Source organism: Lissotriton vulgaris, chromosome 7 (assembly GCF_964263255.1).
Source record: "Lissotriton vulgaris chromosome 7, aLisVul1.2, whole genome shotgun sequence".
NCBI lineage: Eukaryota > Metazoa > Chordata > Amphibia > Caudata > Salamandridae > Lissotriton > Lissotriton vulgaris.
In genome coordinates this window covers 470,245,651-470,268,818 of record NC_141695.1, presented here as the reverse complement: position 1 = coordinate 470,268,818, position 23,168 = coordinate 470,245,651, and the positions used below count along the sequence as shown (strand labels likewise).

Here is a 23,168-nt window from a genome sequence, read left to right as displayed (position 1 = left end):
CCAGCCTTGATGATATGATGTTTTCTCCGGACAGGAGAATAACCTTTGATTCATGCACACCCTGAACTCTGAAATTTGGCCTTCAATTTTTCAAAAACAAAGAATTCTAACTTTGGAACTCTATTTTTCACTACCATTTGAATTTTTCTCTCCAAAACATTGAACCTTTTTGGCACAGACTAATCTGCTTAAAGTAGAACTATTCTTAGAGAACCAGAAATTCTTTTCCTTTTTGAACACTGCCTAGAGAAAATATTTGGCCTTGTCCTAATTACTATAACTATTGATATGATATGTTAGGTTATGAAATGGTCTCGACTTTTTCTTTCTGTATTTAAGAGCCATTTTCATAAATGTATTTTCATGATTCATTTAGTTTGCATATTTAGATACCATAATATATGCTTAGAATGTCATCACTTCCTTAAAATGCGTACTATAGAAATGCTCAATATTTTTCTCATGTACACCCATTTCAAATGCATTTTTCTGTATTTTGGGGTGGGATTGTAAACACTAACCTTAGATATGTTCAGTGCTTATTAGATTAGCTTTTTTGAACTTAAGATCGTGGAGTGGGTGTTGTAAACAAATCTATGACCCTAGTGTAATTTTCCCGATTTATGCCGTTATATAGGTATACTTTATCATATCCTTATATAGGCATAAAAATCACTACCCTATTTGGCCTAAGCCATACAGCCCAAATACGGCATGGCTACTTCCACTAGGTTCCGAGAATTAACAACGATTTCTTGGAAAAACCCGTCTTCAGCAGCTTGGAACTTCCCCCTGCTTGAATATTAAGTTCTCTAGAACTCCTGGCGTTTTCCAAGAATTTAGCCTTTGAGTGACGATATTAAGTCCAAACATGCGTCAAATTCAGCACCTTCAAAGTATAAATATGCCTAGGTTTGCCCAGTCAAACACACAGTGGTTTGGAGCAGATCGACTATCTACTTGCCCGACGCCCTGCAGCAGCAAGTGCCAAAGGAAGCCGACCCTCCAGCTGACTCACTGAGAGAGACGCTGTCTTTTCTCTTGGCGAGAAATCCAGCTCCAGTGTTTGAGGCTTACCCTTGCGGGTATCTAGAAAATTGAGTCCTGAGAGAGAGATATAAGACCTCCTTCATTCTAAAACCAAGGTACGGAGCTGATTAGACCTCTTAGAGAATTCTTGGAATAGATTCCTGGCAGAGAACTACTAAACTTAGGCTACTCCTCACTTACTTCTTCCCTCGTACTATTAGGTTAGGTACACCTAACCTAATATAATATAATACTGTTTGTATTATATGCATTGTACTTGATAACCAGGATTACGATTGTAGCAGTTCATTTCCAAAGCTTGAGAAAGAAGACTGTTCAATAAATAATTTTTATTGAAAACGCCCGTCTCTCTATTTCTCTGCATCTATTGTGAAACTAAGCATGCATGATTGACTGAGTCAAATAGTTATATATTGTTTCGGCGACTCTAGAGATACGTTTCTTATCCTGGGGAAACAAAGTTGTCATGTTTATGCGGTTGTCAGAAACTAATCCCTTCTTGTGAATTCGAGAAAGTTTCTAGTGACCTCTGAGCTAGCTGGCATTCACTATTAAGTTTAATATATTAGGTGGAGACCTAGTAGACCTCAGTCCTACGTCTAAACTACAGTATATATTATTCCAATGTGCAGAGCCTATTGGGAATATAGGAACTACACTACAAGATAAGCCAAACAAAGCTCTTCTAACCACACTAGAACATCTTTCACCAGATGCTGGAAAGTAGCAGCAACATTTTTCAACCCGAAGGGTATCGCCTTACCCTTGAATAATCCCTCTAGGTTAAAAAGTGCTGTATTCTCTTTGGCATTGTTGTGCTAACGCTATCGGCCAGTAACCACTGGTCAGATCAAAAGCGCTCAAATCTCATGTACCTTGTAGTACCCCACCGATCACAAACTCCTCAGTTCTGGGGATCGGATGGGCATCGGTCTTGGTGATTTTGATGAGGCCGTAGTAGTTCATACAAAGGTGAAAGTCAGGGGAATCCAGCTTCAACACCAACAATACTGCGCTGGCACGAATGTCCAATCACACAAAAGTCAAATATTTTTACACTTCTGCCTTAATGCATCAATGAACTCCATCTCCTATTCGATAAGTCATACTTTTGATAGGAAGACTATATTTTGTGACAATATCATGGCCACACACGTATCGACCCTGGTGTCAGTAAGAACAGATGAGGGAACCTACCCAAAACCTTTCTAGGTTCTCTTTGCTGTTCATGAATCAACTCGGGGGTAAGTTGTACCCTTTCACTATGCAGCAAATCAAGAAAAGGCTCACTGTCCTACTCATATTCCTCTGCCATAGCCATTTTGTTCATTGTGTTCTCCTTCCAGAGGTCAGTCCACATTGGGTTCTCTTCTTGCACAGATGTCCAATACGTAGTTCACATCAGACCCCTTCTGCACTCCCTTGTATGGTCAACATCAAAGCTCAGGGATAAATGGGCTTTAGCACTAACACATCCTGACCTTGATACCCAGCCAGCTAATTTTCTGGTCATTTCATTTCTTCGTTATCTCTTGGCTAGAGGGATTTGTTTTTGCCTGGGCCATGAATTGCTTCATCAACTTCCTAGGGAGGGAGAGATGTCTTCTTGGGAAAGTATTTTACTGATAATGTTGGGAGGTTGACAGTGAAATAACAAGGAGAGTATGGTTAGGTAATACAAATTTGGGCTTGTAAAGAAACAGAAGTCTGGGTAAAACTTAACGTTATATCGCAAAAAGAGTACACAGACAGCAGACAGACAAGAAGTTGTCTTCCTGGACGTGGTAATCTCAAAACAGGATGGACATTTCTCCACCAAAACGCACTACAAGCCAACAGCAAAGAATATTCATTTGAAGTTTACAAGCTTCCACCCAAAGGCATTGCGGGAGAATCTCCCCTATGGACAATTTTTGCGGCTAAGGAGGAATTGTAGCCATCTGGAAGTCATCTGATCTGACTGTTAAACTCAAGAACCGGGGCTACCCTACCATGGTACTTAATAAAGGTTAAGAAAGAGCAAGAAATCAACCGAGAGAAGTGCTTCTTGGGGAGACTCCTAGAGAGCCTACCGCAATTTCTTTGACATGTGTCACTACCTTCAGTACAGCATCTAACGCAGTGAAAAAAATACATCAATATAGATTGGCGTTTCATAAATAGTAACAACAGAAAGTGGGAGAAACCCCTTTTTTCCTTCAAGAGAGGACAAAGTCTCCGGGGTACTCTGGTCAATACTCGCCCTAAAGAGATACCTGCTATGAGACCTCCATCTGTCACGGACGCCTGGGGTCCGCCAAAAGTTACAGAACATTACCCCTGTTCAAACTGCAGTATCTGCTACCTTATGTCACAAACCAAATCTTTGGATCTTGAACCTAACAAAGTGTGTACGCAGAGGGTCCATACAAACTGCAACTCCACAAATGTGGTATATTTGATAACTTGTCCGTGTGGTTTGCGGTTTGTCGGTATGAAAACTCGCAAAGTGAAATTACGCATATTCGAACATCGCAGCAACATCAGATGTGGTCGGGTAGCAACTAAAGTGAGCGAGCATTTCTTACAACACAACCACACGACCAATGACTTGAGGTGGACAGTGATTGAACAGGTCACCACGAAAAGAAATGCCCAAAAGATGGGGGGTGTATCTACTTGGTACATGCCCACACAGATTGAATGACAATATCCCCTGGGCTACTGTACTACAGAATTAATCACCTGTCGACCCCTCTGTTTCTCCTGATTTTTATTTTTAATTGCAGTCTCTGGGATTTGCAGTTCAAAACATTGCTTGCTAGATGCATTGTGCACTGCTGTTTACTATTCACATGGTGCCTCCAACCACGCAACAACCTCCTTATTAGAAGGATAACTCTTTTTCTGAATGGTACCTTTCTCCCCCTGTGAATGGTTTACTCGACTTGGATCCTTTGCAGATTGTGTTTTTTGCAGAATTAGGGGGTTTATTCATTTATGTACTTATATCTCCTTACCATCTCAGTTGTAATGAAAATCTCCTGGAATGATTATGTAACACTATGTGTACCAGCCTCTACCTTTTGGCATAGGCAAATGCCAATTTGAAGTACAGTGTAACATTCCCTTCCCAGCAATGATCCATAACCTTGGATCTATTGTTGGTTTGCTGGCTGCATATTTATTCACCTTCATATTTATCGTTTTGAAGCAATCAGTTGCTCCATTCATTGGGTTATGTCAGTTTTGTATCCCACGCGTCGTATCCCCGCTCCACCTTGTAACGATCGGTAGCGTTTTTACCTTGAGTTGTCGTTACCATGACAGCCCTGGTTTCCTTCTTCCTTTCGTTGTCTGCTATTGGGGATCACAGCGTCAAAGGAAACACCGACCTCTGTAATTGGTTCCCCCTGGTCGCGTCGTCAACATACAGAGTTGATGCTAAAAACTATCCTATTTTCACGATTGGTTTCTGCCTCATCGTAGGCAGCGTTCGCAGGCGAATGGCCCCTGCAAATCACACCCCCCTCATCACGCCTACGTGCAGTCCCGCGTTCTTGAACGCTGGTGATTTGCATCTTGGCTTCATAAACATCGACCAGTCCACATTAGGACTATCGTGGGTGTCCGGATATGAGAGGGAGCACGCAGGTTCCAAGCGGGTGCCTAGCGTTAAGGGTGTGAGTACAACGATCAGCAGCTAAGTACCATCCTGTGTCACTTTTTGTTCGTAATACTTATCCCTTCTTCTCATCATGCTTCCTAGGGTGTGCCAAATCGCTACCACCCCCCCCCCCGTGACTCATGGTGCATTGATTATTTGTACCCTTTGTAAGAACCAAACGTTGTTACTTTTTAGTCCGTCTTTTGTCCAGCCGCACTAATTATTTTGTTAGACCGTTTATTTCTTTGTTTTTCCAAAGTCCACATGCTATGCAGTAATGTGATATGAGCATTGAGACACAGTTTTGCCCATCAGCCTTAATTATACCAGCATGCCACATAGGCTAGACAGGGTACGGCTGTCCCTTGTCTTTTTCACAAGGATTCTGATGATAGTACTGTATGCGCACAAGTTCACTATTAGCGGCACTTGATACTGCTAACAGTGAACTTCGAAGAGCACACCAGCATGGTTATATTAATTATGACAACTTCTAGGAGCATACTGACATAATCCTTTTGTCTTTCTTTGGTATTTATGTTTGTTTGTCATGTTGTGTTGTTTCTAACCAGAATAAACTCAGTTCCGCTCTACTTTTAAAGGAATTCACACTTGGTGTTTTTTTTATCTTTTTAACGCTAGTAACGACTGGTCAGGGTGGGCCTTCGCACGCCCATACCACCGGGGTTCAGCACTACACTTTCTTGGTCCTGATGAAAGCCTGACTAAGTGCTCACACATAGGCAGAAGCATATTGATCACACTTTTGGGATAAAACTGAACTTTTAATTTAGTTATTTATCCTACACTTTAGTTTTTATTCATGTCTGATTGGCAAAACTAATAAAATACTTTTTTGACACAATCTGGACATTTTTAACTCATTAATTCACCTTTCACCAATCACTGTAACCAGTACTGCAGTAAACTGGCGTTGCAGCACATTAGGGTGGCATTCGGCCGCACCTGGTGGGGCCTGATGATAAGCATGTCACCAACTAGGTTGGTGAGTGAGGGCCTTCTAAAAAAACCTAAACTGGTTCTCTTCACAGGAAATTCTCACTGTGAATTGCAATACATGCTTGTTCTTCTTCCAATTCGTAAATACATTGCTTTGTTGATTTTTTGTTTTTAAGGTAAGTTATCACCATGGGCTTGGAGAAGCTTCCTGTCCTAATTTTTGCTTCCTTAGTACCCGACTAGGGACTCAATTCTCTGTCTTCTTTCCCCTTAGGAACCGTGGGAAATGTCCTGGTCTTTACCCTCTGTAGTGTCCTCCCCAGCCTGGGTACTCATAAATGAATAAACCGCACTCGGAGCTTAGTATTATACGTCTTTAGTTCTGTGCGTGTAACCATGAAAATCAACATTCTAATTATGAATTCGATTCACCACACCTGAATGGCTGAATGATAGAAGCACAAATGTTTTTACAACGCGTGCCTCTACCAAGCAGCCCAATCACAAATGCATTTCAACTACGCATTCCTTTACCACGCACGTCTTTACTACGATATTCCGTTGTGTAGGCATGAATGGTAAAGGGGTATGTGTGGCTAAGGTCACCACTAACCCACCTCCCCCGACCACCCCCACCCCTGCCCTGCACTGTCCCTTAAACTACTCCAACCCTTTCCACTTCCCTAAAACCCTACCCAACCCCAAACATTGAAAACGACCCCAACTACCCATTCTCCTGCCCTAAGGCTTAAAAGCCTGCACCCTAACTTACACTACTCTGACCCCAATCGCTGTCCCTTAAACTACCCCAACCCCTTCCACTGCCTTAATACCAACCCCAAACACCAGCCCTAAAAACTACCCCAACTACCCTTCCCCTCTTACTGCCCTAAGGCATAAAAGCCTACACTACCCCTCCCCCACACCATCCCTTAAACTACCCCAACCTCTCCCACTGCCCTAAAACCTACCCTTACTCCCGAGCCCTAAAAAGGTAACAGCCCACTTACCTCAACACAGCATCTTCCAGCTTCTATATTCCAGCAGCTAGACCACACACTGTTGTGCATAGTTACGGCATATGTGTAGTTAAGGCAAGCGTGGTAGAGCTTGCGTAGTCGGAACATGCGTGGGTCAGTCAGCAGTGTTTCGACTGTTTCTCCACCTGAACACTTAATTCATAGTTTTACAGGTACCAAAAGAGCCCAGTCTTCGCTAACTCCTCCTTTGTGAAATAAAACATTTTACAGTCATACATACAATATATATTGTGCTTGTTCGGGTCTCCACTCAAGTGACGCGAAATACAGCATGGATGGGGGAGGAGCCAGCTCCCAGCATGGCCACTCAGAGCTGATGCTCTGTGGCAAACCCTCGCTCCACTTATCGGAGCGGCGTCCGGCAGCATTGGGGTTCCACTCAGCCCAAAGATTCCTTTGCCTGAACACTTGCTAACTCCCGGAAGCTGAATTGCACCCTTCTCGGACCTTGCTTTGCCGAGATACGAGCCACGACATCCTGGTCTTCCTATCCTCCTTGATGGCAACCGGGGAGCGGCGAAACCGCGCCTGGTGCCGAAGGAGGTGTTCTGCGTAGCCGCCTGACCGACATTGCCAGGTTCTCCATTTCACACAAGAGACGGGATTGAGCTTGCGCTTTGGACGGGAGATCAAGTATCCCGAAACAAGTCCCAGGGAGCGGACACGCTGGACAAGATGGCACCTCAGAACTCCGGTGACCTGCTTTGAGCCGACGGTGAGTGCGGATTCCGTGTAATATCCTAACGGCCCAAAAATATCTTTGAGGTGGACTGTGCTTGCCCCAGTTACCATAGGGCTTTCTCCTTTCATGAGACAAATACTGATTCCTGGCCGTGCCTGACTCCAACATGGCGCCCATGCTGCTTTTCCTTCGGGCTAGACTTTTCGGCTCTCTCCAACTGGTGACTTCCTCCCTGGATCATCATGGAGTCTCCTGGTTAACCAAAATCTCTATCGAGGGAACTGGCCTGTCTTTAACAACAAGGAACTTGAACAACACTCCGTACCTGTCCCCAAAATGGCTGCCACTGATCCCACCAAGTCAAGGACAAGTCTCATGGTTGAAAACACCCAGCTTGAAGCTACACAGTGATGAACAACCCCGACCAAACGGACTTAAAGAGGGCAGCCAAGCTACATATCCTCTCCTACCCCCTCTCCCCACCCTCGCCACTCATCCACACATGGACTCAAGTCTTTTGTTCGCCTCCTGATCCTCACCCTAAAACGGCTGAGTCTGAACCGCATGGCCAATCCCCGGTAGAGCTGCTACGACAGCTATAGTGGAGACTGGCTCTGGCACACCGCTTTGACAGTCACCTAGCCAGCCAGTCTTCGGACATTTCTCTCGTCTTCTCCTCCACTGCTGTCCCCTTCCTTTGGACTCCCAACTCTCCCTGATCTGTTTGATCCTGACTCTTGTTTTCGCTAATGACTCCTGTATTCAATATGTATTCATTCTGTAATTTGTAACACACTGTTTACTTATGTAAAGCTGTCCAATACCTTCGGATCTAGCCAGCGCTATATAATACTGAAATAAATAAAAAATAAAAAATTGTAAAAACCAGTAGCACCAAACCCCACAACATTCCATTGCAGGCGCTGACGCGGTTTACTCAGTGGTATATATGGAGTCCAATAGGGTTTCTCCAATAAGTGCATCTACAAGGGCAAAGCCACAAATTAGATTGTTGGCCACAAGAGTAAAATTAAAAATTAACTTGTGGCCACGTCGGCCACAAGTTTTGGCGTGATGCCTTCTGCTGGGTATATTAAACCCCCATGACGTTCAAAGCATCATAGTCTTTATTTCATTACGCTGTTCCAACAAACACAAGAATGTGTATGTATGTATGTATGTATGTATGTATATATATATACACACGTGTGTGTGTGTGTGTGTGTGTGTGTGTGTATGTGTGTATGTATGTATGTATGTATGTATATGTATTTATGAATGTATGTATGTATGTCCATGCCTGGCACTGATGATTTAGGGACAGATGCAGTCAAGGGGCTTCCAAGTGGTCAAACCAGTCTCATCTCCAACAACATCAGGTACTGGTGAATGATGAGACAGATGCCTGAAATGTGAAGAATCTGACATAATGTACTTTACAGGACAGTGAGCAGGCACCATGTGTCCTTTACTAGTCACAACTTTAAAGGGTGCAGCATCAAAGGGAGCATCAAATTTGCGTTTACTCTACTGTCCCACCAATACTCGATCACCTTTCTTGAATGTAATGTTTTTAGCACATCGATGCTTATCGGCATATACTTTCATCTTTCGCTTATGGCACAAGTCTATTTAAGGAAGTTCGCCATCTGAAGTAGATCAAAAGTTTGTCCATTGTGGTAACTTGGTCATCATGGCTCTCCTGAACGAGGTCACAGGCTTTCTTTCACCTGTTGTTGAATGAGGAGTCAAACGGTAAGCTCGAAGAGCAGCATGGGGAGCACACTTCAGATGAAGCATCTCAATGTAGCACTCTGGATGATCTTTTTAAGTGTGCTTGTAAAGCGTTAAACAATGTCATTTGCTTGTGGCCAAAGAGGTGCGTTTTTCTGATGCTTCACATTGAGATGATTAGGAAAGTCTCTGAATTCTCGACTGTCAAATGGTGGGCCACTGTCAGACCTTTGAATTGAAGATACACCCGATGTTGCAAAAATGCCATCCACCCTCTTGATGACTCTTTCTTGAGTGGTCGATGAGAGATCTTCTACCAATGGAAAACTGGAGTATTTATCATGACTGGTGCTATCCATTGTCAAGAGGACCAAAGAAATCTGTCACGATTCTCTCCAACACATGCTTTGGTAATTCAGACATTTTCAAGGTATGTTGAGTGGTTTTGGGGGATAAGCAATTGCACAAATGACAAGCCTTTAACTCGCTCATTAAAAAAAGGAACCCAAAATAGATGTCGGAGAGCTTGTTTAGTGCCAACAATTCCCTGGTGCCCTTAATGGGCCATTTTAATTACTTGTTGTCGCAGACTCTCCAGTACGACAATTCTTAAACCTCATAAGACAATACCTTCTTGAGTAATGCAGAGTTCAAATTTCAAATTTTTGATATGCATTGTCACATGATAGAGGCCGAATGTGCTGTTTCCAGGATCGATGTGCAATAATAGCTTCCAGCTCCAACATGTCACTATCTTTGCACAAATTATTTGTTTTAATGAAATAGCTGTAGGTTTATTGAGGAACTCTTGGATGTTGATGATTTAGATAAAGAACAAATTCATTTGGTGTCGCTATGCCTCAGCTAGTGTTGCCGCTTGGCCTTGTGGGCATGCTTAGAACGTCACTTCTGGAACATTTATGCAGCTTTTTTGTTTTATTCTAGTGGCACACTTCGCTTTTCCTTGTCCTACAAACCGTTACAAAATGGTTCTCATTCCCACAACCTTGGCATACTTGTCCAATGGTGGGACATTTAATTTTGTGTGGAAATGAAAATCCACATCTAAACACAGTCTCATGTTCTGTGGAGACATCACTTTGTGTCCTTAGCTTGGTGTTTCTGTTTACTTTTCACATTCATGACTGACTCATTATGGGCACCTCCGGCCTCCATATTAGCAGCTTATAGATCAGCATGTTCCTCAGCTCTGGCAGCCATTAGCACTCGCTCAAGACTAAGGGTTTCTCTCAGCATTATTCCTCTAAACGAATTTGACACACAGCCATCAAAAACTCTTAGATGTATAGCTTTTTCATCATTGAATTTAGTGTTTGATGAGAGTATCAAGTCTCTAAACAAATTTGCTGATTGTTTCACCAGCTCACTGTAGTTCCTGACTGAAAATATATATTTTCGTAAGCGACATTCAGCATAGAAGTACATTTTTTAAGATATTTGACAATCTTTTTGTTGTACTTTACTTCCAATGCATCGATGAAATCATCAATCATTTCTATCCAGATAGTCCATCTGCCACCAATATTCAGTTTGTTAGCAGTATTTAATGGTGGTGGTTGTTTCAAGAAGGCGGCAGCTGTGTACCTCGCACCTCTTGCTACTGTCATGGAAAGTATTTGCTATTCAGACAGGGCTTGATGTGCATTTGACTCTGTACCGTCCACAAGTATCAGCTCAGTTCTTGAACTGGGATCGTCTAGGCCAATCACCAGACACACAACACCAGCTTCCTGCTTTACAGTAAATACTAGTTTTGTTTCTTGTAGCTTTTCTTCACCTTTCTATGCCTTAATACAGGCATAGTCCCACGCCAATGGAAACAGGCAGTCGTAAAACCACTGATGAAAAAACCCAACAAACCCCCTACAGAGCTGGCCAATTTACGCCCAATCTCACTTCTCCCAGTTCTGGGCAAGATTACAGAACAGATGGTTTATAAAGAATTAAAAAGATACGTAGAGACCAACAATATCTTGCATCCTCAACAATCGGGTTTTAGGCCAAGCCATTCCACAGAAACAGCCCTGATTGAACTTACTGACTCCAAAAAAATCTTGCAGGACCAAGGAAAGAAGGCTGTTCTAATCTTATTAGACCTCACAGCGGCGTTCAACACCATCTCCCATACAATACTGATAGGGAGACTTAAAGATATCGGAATCTCAGGAGTAGTATTGACATGGATTATCTCTTTTTTAACGGAGAGATCACAAACAATTGCATTAGGCCCTTTCCTTTCCAAGGAAAAAAAGGTTTTGTCAGGAGTTCCTCAGGGCTCTATTCTGAGCCCACTCCTGTTCAATATTTACATGGTTCCTCTCATCTCCCTCATTGAATCATACGGCATACTTGTAACATTGTATGCCGATGATACTCAGCTCATTGTTCCTCTTGAGAGGAACTCTACCAATGCTGAACAAAACTGTTTGAAGGATGTGTTTCTCTGGATGGATAAAAAACATCTTAAATGCAATTTCAATAAAACAGAGATTCTTCCTATGGGAAAGTCCCAACATTTCTGTCCCAGCAAATGGAGGCCCGAAGACTCTCCCGCTCCCCCACAAACTGTGTCATCAGCAAGAAATCTAGGGGTCTTATTTGACACCGAGCTTTCATTTGATCAACATGTGAGGAATGTCGCAGGAAGTTGCTTTAGCATCATCAAATCCTTAAAGAAATTTTTTGACTTCCTGCCCATCGACTCACGAAAAGCTGTCACTGTGGCCCTAATCCTCGCACGCTTGGATTACTGCAATGGCTTGATGGCCGGCGTTAAGAAAACCACACTAAAAAAACTCCAGAGTGTACAACACGCAGCGGCCAGACTTGTCCTCAAATTGCCAAGGAAATCCTCAGCGTCAGCTGCCTTAAAGACTTTGCATTGGCTGCCCCTCCACAAAAGGATCTTATTTAAAATCCTGATTGTTGCCTTTCGAGCTTTCAATGGCGCCGGCCCGAAGTATCTCATTAAGCGTTTCCCCCATTACAATCCAACTAGGACATTACGATCCGCAGGAGAAAACCTCATTAAACTGACCAAATTCAACTTCAAAACTAAGGGGGGTAAGACCCTAACCTTCCTGTCTTCCAAGGCCTGGAATGCAATGCCCAAACACCTTAGATTGCTGACTCAAGAAAACCAGTTCAGGAAACATCTGAAAACCTGGATCTTCAATCTTCCAGACGAGTACGTAATGACAGCCATTTAACTCTGAACCTGCAATTGTATGCACTTTGTTTTATTAGCGCCAGGATGCTCCTTCCGGAGCGATAGTTGCGCTCTACAAATAACCAATACAAATACCTTTCTGCATGGTACCTGGCTTTCACTGCCTTTAACACTGTTCTGTATTTGGCTATGTTCGCCTATAGTTTTTTCTTGCTCTTCTTGGTCGCTGCTTCTAGCGCTTCTCTATACCTGGGCATTTCTGCCTTTAGAGTTATCGTTCCATACAATTTATAGCTCAGTGTTGCATAGTGGCACATTACCTCTTTCAGGCTCTGACTCACAGATTTCTGGCCAACGATGAATAAACTTCTCAGTGAGACTTTTGTTATCTTCAAATGCTTTACACTGGCTGGAGGGGCACTTTGACTCCACATATGCCAAATGTCGTTAATTCACTTTGATTGAGACACATATGGCACGCAAGAGCAGTTTGCTAAACTATAGTAAACTCTCTAGGAGAGCACAGTTGATCTTCGGATTATGTATCCCCCAATTCATCGCCAGTTGTAGCATTCTCCTCACCCATGGTACTCATAAATGAATACGTCACACACAGAGTTCAGTATTACTCGTCTTAATTCCTGTGCGTGTAACCGCAAACTCAGGAGTCCATCACGAACCAAAAGGGTCACGTCATCGGTAACTAACAAGACACTGCACCTTCCAGTTTGAAACCAGTCTATGAAGAGTTATTCTCCTCCTTTTGCCTAGAGTCCTGTTCCAGACCTTTCTTAATCCTGTTAGCAGCAATGCACATTTCGCAGGATCATCCTCAGTCGTTTCTGACAAATATTGCATCTGCGAGGTGGGTCACTCATAAGTGAGTTGCTTACTAATCATCAGGACCTATTTCATCTTCTCATGCACCAAGGTACTGTAGGAAATAACCATCTTAGGCATGATTTGCCTCAGTTTTTGTGATATGTGTTTTTCTGGGCTTGCCCGACTGACAAATTTACCTTGTCTACTAGTCCCTGATATATGGTGTTGAAAATGTACCCAGGGCCTGGAAGATAAATGCCACCGGTAGACTGCAGAACGTCTGCACCACCCAGGGATTTGGTCAGTAAAACATAGCTTTGGGACTATCATGTGTAGCTTGACTGCAGTAGCATGAAAACCTGCTGAAACATCTGTCACAATAACTCTTTCTGATAGATGGGAAACTCTTTTAGACATTAATAAGTCACCTCTTAGTACACCTTGTTGCTTGCTCACAAGGTAGGGTGTCTGATATTTAAAAGTGGATCGTCAGTGAAATGAAAGTTGCCATGATCCTCCAGTGTCTAGTCCCCAAAAGCTATTTTCACTGGTAGGGCTGTAGCTGGATCGGTGAAAATGTCAATGTACGAATCCTAGACTATAATTTGTAATTTTGACAGGAACCAGCTAAAGTAGTCTGATTTTCATATTTATTAAACATAAAATTACTTGGTGAGGTCAGATTTTTGTTAAATATATGGGGAAAATAACTTTTAGAAAGTTATACTTTTCGTGCCTTAGCCACAATTTGGCGAATTCACAACTGGCCTGTCTTTTCCCTCAAATCCAAGGTATGAAAACTGTTCCATCGGCAGAGACAACAGCCTGCGTGTAGGGTGGCAAGCCTTCATTCCCCAGGCTAACACTAGGGAGGCTTGCTCCAAATCCAGTGAGAGGGAAGCTGCCCCTAAAACTAGTTTATCATGGGCACACAGGAGTGGACTGCTTATTCCCCTGGTCGCACATCTGGATGGACACATGGTCTAAGCACAAAGTAGGAAGGGTTACCCCATCTTGGATTTTAGGAGTAAGGTTCACTGTGGGACTGTCTGACGTAGAGCAAACAGGAAGTGCTGCAAAAGTGGGTAGGATTACCCCTGGAAACTTTTACTCTATTGGTTAGGGAGGAGCTAGGTGTTACCCTTACACACTGACTAGTTCAACATTGCCGAAAGGCCCCAACACACTACTCGAGCACAATCACATAGGAATGTAGTTTGAACTGACAGCAGCCCAACAACGGGGGAAAAGCAGGGCTGCATGATCTGCTCATGGAACATCAATGGTTTAAATGCGAAGCTGGGGGAAGACGACTTTATTGAGTTTATAACCCAATTCAAAATACTATTGTTTCAAGAAACATGGCAGACTAAAAACTCGCCTCTAGTGGGATACAAAGAATTCTTAGTTCCAGCCCAGAAGGATGGATGCTCCGGCAGGGCCAAAGGGGGCCTATCCATTTTCACATCAACAGATTTCACCTGGTCACCAACTTGCATCGACTTAGACTCTACATGGATGCAATGTATTAAAGTGGAAATTTCCCCGAACCTGGGTCTCCTGATCGTGAATCTCTATATGCACCCCGGCGGAAAACATAAAGGGAAAAGGATAAAACAACTAGTCTCTACAATCAAGTCACTGATATCAATCTACCCAAGCAAAAACTTGATTATAACGGGAGATTTTAATCTGAACCTAAATCGTGGACAGGAGGGACCCCTCCCCACTCATATTGAACGACGGCAGGGCAATCAATGCTGACAAAGTGCATTGGGCAGGAAATGTGCCTCAGAACTGGAAGCTCTTCACCTGTACACCCTAAATGGGAGATGCCATTTGGACAGACCAGCCGCCCTAACGAGGGTCTCCAAGAACTCAGGCTCCACCTTAGATTATACCCTGGCTGACCCCGACCTATTCCACCAAATCAGTGACTTCCAGATTCAGTAACGCGGAGAAAGCGATCATTTCCCACAGACCCTCATCCTGACCATCCAACCCATAAAGTCGGAGAAGGCCGTGCCTTTGTCCTTGAACACAAAAATCTTTAACCTAAAACGGCTAAACTGGAACAAAGGAAATCTTTCTATCCTAATGGCGTCATGCCACACACTGTTCCAACCAGCTGAAACATCAAGAGACATAGTTAAAACTTGGGAAAACTTTGTAACGGAGATCAACAAGAAACACCAATCCAACAACAGAGGACATAAACCCACAAGAAAAAGAGGCGGGGAATGGTACACACCAAAACTGCGCCAACTAAAAAGGCAAATAAACGCATTCCTTAGGGCCGAACGTAAAATAGACCCTCAGTTATCACAAACCACGCTGAACAAAATCGAATCTCTAAAAAAAGAACTAAAAAGAGAGATCAATCTGGCCAAGCGATTGCACAGGGAAAAACTAGCGTGCTCCATACTCCATGCAAGTAAATTGAAGAACTCAAAAGATTTTTGGACAAAAATAAACTTTATGCTAAACGGCAAACATCGCCAGTTTAACTCCGATATGACGGACCAGCTCTGGAGTAGTCACATCGACTTATTATATAATTCCTCGCACAATTCACCTACGGATAATAACGACGAGCGTCCAGAGGAGCTTCCCTGGTCCAGCCTGAGCACAAAGCCAGTTCCAAAAATCATTGGGAATTTACTGACATCAAAGAATACAGGAGACATGGAATTGTTCTCATTAAAGCAGGTCTCAAACACCATAAAATCATTGAGAACAGATGGAGCGCCTGGACCAAACGGGCTTCCCAACGCCTTATTTAGGAAAGATCCAACATTTTGGGCCAGCCAACTTACACCCTTATTTGGTCACAGTCTAAAAACCGGGAATATTCCCGAATCATGGAGAGGCAGCATTCTTCATCCAATCCACAAATCCGGGTCCCGCTCAGACCCTAACAACTATAGGCTAATAGCCTTAATAGATGTGGAGGCTAAGATCTATGCTTCCAACTTGTTGGTAGAATTGGAATCTTGGGTGAGTAGTACAGGGATAATCCCCTGGACACAAACAGGCTTTCGGCCAGGTCTGGGCACCTTGAACAATTTATCCGCGTTAACCCTCCTTGTTAATAAAGCAATTTACAACTCCACCCCGCTGTACACCTGTTTCCTGGACCTAAAAGCGGCTTTTGACAAAGTGCCCAGATCCATTCTTTGGGCCAAAATGAAAGCCTGGGGCGTGCCGCCAAAGTTGTTGGGAGCAATCATCGAGCTTTATTCAGACACTTGGGTCCAAGTGAAAAAAAGGAGATGGTCGACGCCTGACAAGGAAATTCCATACAACCAACGGCTTAAAACAAGGTTGCGTACTGGCCCCCAGCCTCTTTAATACTACACCGCGGACCTAGAAAGCGACCTACGTACCATTCAGGGAGATCCACCAAAATTGGCCAACTCACCTATAATAAGTCTTCAATATGCAGACGATATTGTGCTCCTGTCAAAAACCCCCATCGGTTTACAACGCTTGATCTCCAAACTGTCGCAGTACCTCTTGAACGCACAATTGACTATATATCTAAAAAAAAAAAACATTCTATGCTTCTGCGGCTCTAGAAAGAAAAAACAAAATTTTGTCTGGAAGATAAATTCTACTTCTCTAACCCATGTAGACCAAAATAAATGCCTAGGAATCTTATTGGACCACCGATTAAAGTTTAAACAGCACCTGGAACAGGGGAAATACAAAGCTAAGCAGCTTCAATTTGCTTTTAAAACTGTTAAAAAGCAACTAAACGGACATTCCACCGGCCACATTCTTAAGATTGTAGCCGCTAAATTTCTGCCATCACTGACATACGGCTCAGAATTACTGGCAACCCGGGACTCCGCAGTGTTAAACCTCGCCCAATCCAGGCTGTTTAAAAATCTTTTCTTAATTCCGCGCCACATCTCTCAAGCTCAAATTCGTTTGGAGTTCGATCTTACTAACCAGCTCCCGGCTAGACAAGGAGCACTCGCCAAATATTATTGGCGCATGAGGGACGCAGCAGATGAATCCCTGGCCCACCTTCGCTGGTCAGAAGTTGAAAAACAGGCCGGGCAACCAGACTCAACACACAAGATCTTGAGGCAAGCTCTCGGGGCATTAAAACTGGAAGAATCCTGGTTTTCGCCCATGACTTATTCCGCTTTCAAGCTGATAACCAAGAAAGCAGTCAAACAAGCATCATTACTCATGGATAAAGCAGCAGTGGCTGGCAAAAACCATGCCTGGATCGTTTTGCCGTCATATACCTACTTAAAACCTCAGGAATATTTGAAAGAATGCTTAAGGGACCATTACAAAAGGAAACTAAGCCTTTTAAGGCTGGGCTGCTTCTCGTCCAAAAAGCTTACTCCTAAATGGCTATGGTTGTGGGCAACTCCCGACTGCCGCCTCTGTGGACCAAATCCCAATTTACTTTATAGCCAGAGAGGATCGACAAGTCATCATCGACATCCAGCAACGCCTGGAGGGATCGTTTAAGATCAGTTAGAGTAAGCAGGACGTCATCTGCATAGAGATATATCTTGGTGTGGCCGGTTATGAGTGGGACACCCACTATGCTGGCAGAGTTGCGGGTGATAGAAGCTATGGGTTCCATAGCCAAGAGGAATAGGCGTGGTGAGAGAGTGGGCACCCCTGGTGTGTTCCCTTCCGAATCGGAAAACAGTTGGGCAGGAATCCCCAACAGTGAACCTTGGCAGTGGGGCAGTCATACAGCAACCGCATCTTGACAATGAATTGGTCTACCAGGCCAAAGCGTTTCATTGTAGCAAATAGGTAGTCCCATTCAATGCAGTCGAACACCTTTTTGGCATCAACGGAGAGAGCCAACACATCCATTGGGAGGTCCTGGGCAAAGATGATATCTGGAGGAACAGCCTGGTCGGTAGCCTATTTGTGTGTGGTGGATCAGAGAGGGGAGAGCCCTACTCAGACTTTAATGTCTCAGTTTAGTTTGGAGATGGGCCTCTAACTGCCACACAGTAAAGGGTCTCTCCCAGGTTTGGGTAAGACTGCAATCACCACCTTATTGGATAGGGTTCCGAGGGAAAACATCTATTCTGCCTCCCGGAAGTCAGTGTGCATGTAAGACATCAACCATCTCCTCTCCAGACCACCTGTAAAATTCTGTGGGTAAGCCATTCTGCGGGCTTTGTGATAGGGCAGTTTGGATCTAGCTAAGTGCGTCTAAATGAAATGCAGGGTGGACAGCGCCACCTGTTCTTGCAGCACGCTCTGCCGTCCTTGTAGACTAAGCAGAGGTAAGGCATGAGGGTGGGCGGGTTGCAGGGTCTGCTGAGAGCACATTCAATGCCCGTCTGCAGCCCTGCCCGGGGCAGTAGACACTGACTGCTTTTAGAGCTTTGTCAGAGAGAAAGGAACACGGGTAGGCAAGGCAGTTTCCTGGAAATAAGAAGCAGTGGTAGGTGAGAGCAGAGAGGGTGCACGTGCAGGAAGTGGAGGAGGCCGATTGGATTTCTGCGTCCCGCACTAAGACCTAGGGAGGGTCCGTGCCTCGAGATACCGGCTGCTGCCAGACTGAATCACTGCCAGGGGTGCCCGGTCCGCAACGCACTAGTGCCCAGATGCATCAAACTACTTTTTTGCGTCTCCTAATTTGCGAAAATTACCGAATCGCAAATTAGGATTCGCAAAATGGTATGCATCATTGTTTTCGCATTTTTTTTGCAATTCGGTAAAAATCGCAATTTTTACCGAATCGCATAAAAAATGCGATTTTGAAATTGCGAATTCGCAATTCCCATTCATTCCTATGGGCTGAAATGCCCATAGGAATGAATGGGAATTGTGAATTCGCAATTTCAAAATCGCAATTCAACAAAGCATTTCAAGGGTGGAGAGGGGGGTCCAAATGACCCCCCCCCCTGCACCCATGAAATGCACTTTTAGCTATAAGTTACATACACACATGTGTGTCTGTACCTTAACAGTTTAAAAAATGCATTTTTAAACAATTTTGCAAATTACCACGAGGTTCAAACTCGTGGTAATTTGCACTTGCAATTTTGAAATTCGCAATTTTTTTTTAAATGATGCATTGCATTTAAGGAATCGCAAAATTGCGATTCCTTAAATGCAATCGCATTTAAGAAAATCGCAAAATTAGCGATTTTGTACAAAAACTAATGATGCATATCAAAAAGCATTTTTGGAATCGCAAACGGCCGATTTTAAGGAATCGCACCGTTTGCGACTCCAAAAATGCTTGATGCATCTGGGCATAGGAACCTGGAAATCAATCTGAGCATCATGAGTGGGGTAAAGGGGAGTTCAGTCCCCAGAATTCGCCAATTCTTTCAAACAAGCTATGCATTGCTTCATTCGAAATTACAACCAGAACTAAAAGGGTTGTTATTCCAAATCTACATCTTAGTGTATTTTGAAATGCAAACTTTAAATTTTAACAGCGAGTGAAAGAATAAAGAGTGGAACTCTTATACAGATAATATTCAGCACCTCACTGCAGGGAGAGTGCTCGGTCTGGGATGGTCTGTATACCACACCGAAATGAGACTTTCTCATATCGTTTCAACTTCAGCCTGAGTTTTGCATCAAGAGATGCTAGTCTGGGCAAGGGACCCAGACCCAATAACTAATGGACGGGGATCCCCCATATCATGTTAACAGCTCCATCAATACCAGATGGCACGCCAGAACCTGGGAAATCTGATGTATGGCCACCAGCTCCAAGCGAAAGACCTAGGATCAGACCACAGGGCCACGCATACACCAGCGCTTTCCAGGCTGCACTAGACTGTTCAGATGTAGCGCCTCGACCCTATTAAAACAAGGAAAAGCTGCAAAAAAAGAAATCAAGCACGCCTGCGCTGCAGCAGGGGGAGGGGAGAGAGGAGGGGGTCTGTGCCGATTCCCTTGCGGGAGCGAGCAGCAAAGCGTGATTATTGCTAACATATGGCGCTGCTGCTCGCTCCGGCAAGGGAATCGCCAAACGTGCACACGTTGCCATTCAAAGCAATGCAACGCGTGCATGTTTTTGCCCGCAAAGCTGTGCCGATAGCTAAAGGTCTCTTTCTTATGCAATGCATGGGCGCTGAATAGGCGAGACCTAAAAATTGCAACACATAAAAAAAAAACAGTCCTCCTGTCAATATGACGGATTACCTGGTGAGCCCCTCCATGTCCACAAGTCCAGAACCCATCGAAAGACGAGGGTATGCCTAGGCCTTTGTGCACACAGTGGAATAGCATGAGGCAGGGACTAAATACCATGGTCAGATATTCCCATTGTCGGCACACAGGGCATGGAACGTAACTGTATTCCATGCAGGGGACATTCCTGCCTAAGAAGGAGGAAAATGTGGAAAGTGTAGAATAAAATACACACTGATATGCAGGGACATTCTTGCATTTCCATGATCATTTAAGGCTGATCCTTGATGTATTATTCATGCGGAGTGAGGAACACTTACTCCTGGTGTTCTTTGATTGGGCAGTTTGATTCTCTCGCTGTTTGTTCTTAACTCATGCAGTGATTTCATCTCAATGATGGAAAAGTTTTTCTGCTAGAGAATTTATCTGGTACAGACACCACACACAGGCTGTAAAATTGGTATAACCTATGATTAACCTGAGGTTTCGCTTTGCTGTTCTCAGCTAGAGACTGTGCGATCTTATAACTTTAATTTCACACCCTGGCAATTCTGGAACGGTGCTATGAATGCCTGGGGGAATTAAGCGGGCGAGTAAAACTGTATATTAGACTAGAGGATGAACTGTTTTGAAGGCTTACTGCAATATATCTAACTTTTGGGGAACATGGTCCAGATACATACACAATGTTGTCACCGTTTGCTCTGTTTTAGGATTCCAAGAAAGAGTCAGCTAGTTTAACACACTTTGTTGTGTCCCTTCAGAACTACCAATAAAGGGTCTCTTTTAGAGAATGTATTCGTAAAATGCACAATATCGGCAATTTTTTGGAGGGGTGGGGGGGGGCGCTCACTCCAACTTCCCTGGTAGAATACCTATACTTAATCCATGCAGGTTGAGGAAGCTATCTATGAATGCCACCGCACCACTGTTCATCATCGGCAGCTGCACATATTTAATGGGAAAGCGAAACTACAAATCCCAGAATGCACAGGCAGGCTAACTAAAAGATCAAAACAAGCACAAGATGTCATAGAATGCTTGTCAGCACTGCAATTACGGGCTTCTTTAGACCTCCGAATAAAGTATTCCATACCTTAAACTCCTGAGCGGCCTCCTCCATGGGAATGACCATGTGCGATCTGTGGTCAGTGGACAGGCTGCAGACAACACAGATTGACGCCATGTCGTCTCTGCAGTACACCTTCAGCTTCTCGTCGTGCTTGGCACACAGGCCAGCCTCCTGCGACCTCGCTGCCTGAAGTGCCAGCTGTTGGGTGATACGCACGATGTTCTTCAGCTGCCTGTTCGCTTTGAGGCTTTCCGGGGCACACATCTCCCTGCACTCGGGACAGGGGTACTGGCTGTCTGCTCCGTCCCAGCACTGAGAGATGCATGCCCGGCAGAAGTTGTGCCCGCACTCGGTGCTCACCGGGTCATTGAAATAGTCCAAGCAGACGGGACAGGTAGCCTCCTCCTCCAGACTCTCCATCGGGTTGGTCTCCGCCGTCGCCATACTTACGTGCAGAAGAACTACAATGCTGTAAGTTTCACTTTCACTTCATTCGGATTTTGGGAGGAAACGCTGCGAATAGGCAGCTCCTTTTTTTCCAATTGAACGAGCATTGTATGAAAACTCCCTTTCCACCCGCATCAGCTCCTCCCACTCCGTCTCTATTTCCTGGTCACATGCACCAACTATTTAATCATAACAAACACAACTAAAATAAATAGTTCAACAACGTGTTGTGACAACTCATAAGTTGCCTCGTGACGTTCGAAATGTCCAACCAGACCATAGATTTCTTATCAAATTTGTATGCCTACTTCTTAAATCAGCTTCTCTTACCGGCTTCATTCTAATCTGATATTTATATGAATGTTTATTTCTATATGAAAACAATGCAATTCATGTTAAAAAATACTGCAGAGTCATTAACTATATTTCTGGATTACCTAAAGTAATCTTCATCAATTCTTTTTTTAAGTTTAAAATGGTTTATTGTGGTTGTAAAACAATGTAGAACAATGTAGAATATCAGTGTAAATGTTTTTTTTTTATCAGTGTAAATTGGTATCATAATAGGAGCAAATAAAAACTTGGAATGTAAGACTAAGCAAATTGACAAAATGTCCAATCAAAGAAAACAATACTTAGTGAAAAAGCATTTTGGAGAATTTTAACTGAGAAGAAGAAAGAAGAAGAAAGGGAAAAGAAGAAAAAAAGAGAGAGAACAAAAAAGAAAAAAGAAGAAAGGGAGAGGAGAGGAGAGGAGAAGAAACATCATTAAATCAAGAGTTATGCATAAAGTGAACAATAAAAATGTATAATTACAAAATTAATTTTAACTTTCTAGATAAGAAGGTAGTTAAAGGTAACCACAATAAATCTCTCTTAATTAACAAGAAGGTGGAGTTTGCATAAGCTCTATCCATTCTGTGATGATGGCATAATAAATTCCACCATGCTTGGAAAGAAATATTAGAAGTATCCTTCCAGTTAACAGTAATAATTTGAAAGGAAATTGCTAAGAAAAGGGTAATGAAAGAATCTACATCTTTATGATTAGCGAAAACAGGGGAAAGACTGCCCAGGAAAATATGGTTGATATGAAAGGGCACATTAAGTTGAAGGATATCGTTAAGTTTGACCCAAATAGCGATCCACATGCTGTTAGTGCGAGGGCAATGAAAAGACATATGTATAAGATCCGCAGTAACATGAGAACAAGACCAACATTTAGGGGAATCTAATAAACGGAAACGGTGGAGGTCACAAGGGGTCAGAAACAATCTATTATAAAAATAATATAGAGTTTGCGTTGTGCTGGCAGAGCGGGAAGTAGTGTGAATTCTGGACCAAAGGTATGTATAGGAAGGTCAAGATATAGGTCTTTTTCC

The 23,168-nt window shown here is 43.5% G+C and overlaps 1 protein-coding gene across 2 annotated transcripts in view; it reads right to left on the bottom strand.

Annotated features, from left to right (window-relative positions):
• The window catches only part of LOC147701892 (E3 ubiquitin-protein ligase TRIM39-like), a 227,115-nt gene extending 205,172 nt beyond the window's left edge, over positions 1-21,943 (bottom strand). The window contains exon 1 of one of the 2 annotated variants that reach the window (XM_086930520.1): positions 21,364-21,943. In XM_086930520.1, coding sequence (XP_086786646.1) covers positions 21,364-21,783 — 420 coding nt within the window. In that variant the 5' untranslated portion in view covers positions 21,784-21,943. The remainder of the gene's footprint in view (positions 1-21,363) is intronic. The other variant, XM_086930521.1, reaches the window with a different exon arrangement.
• Between the last annotated feature and the right edge of the window lie 1,225 nt (positions 21,944-23,168).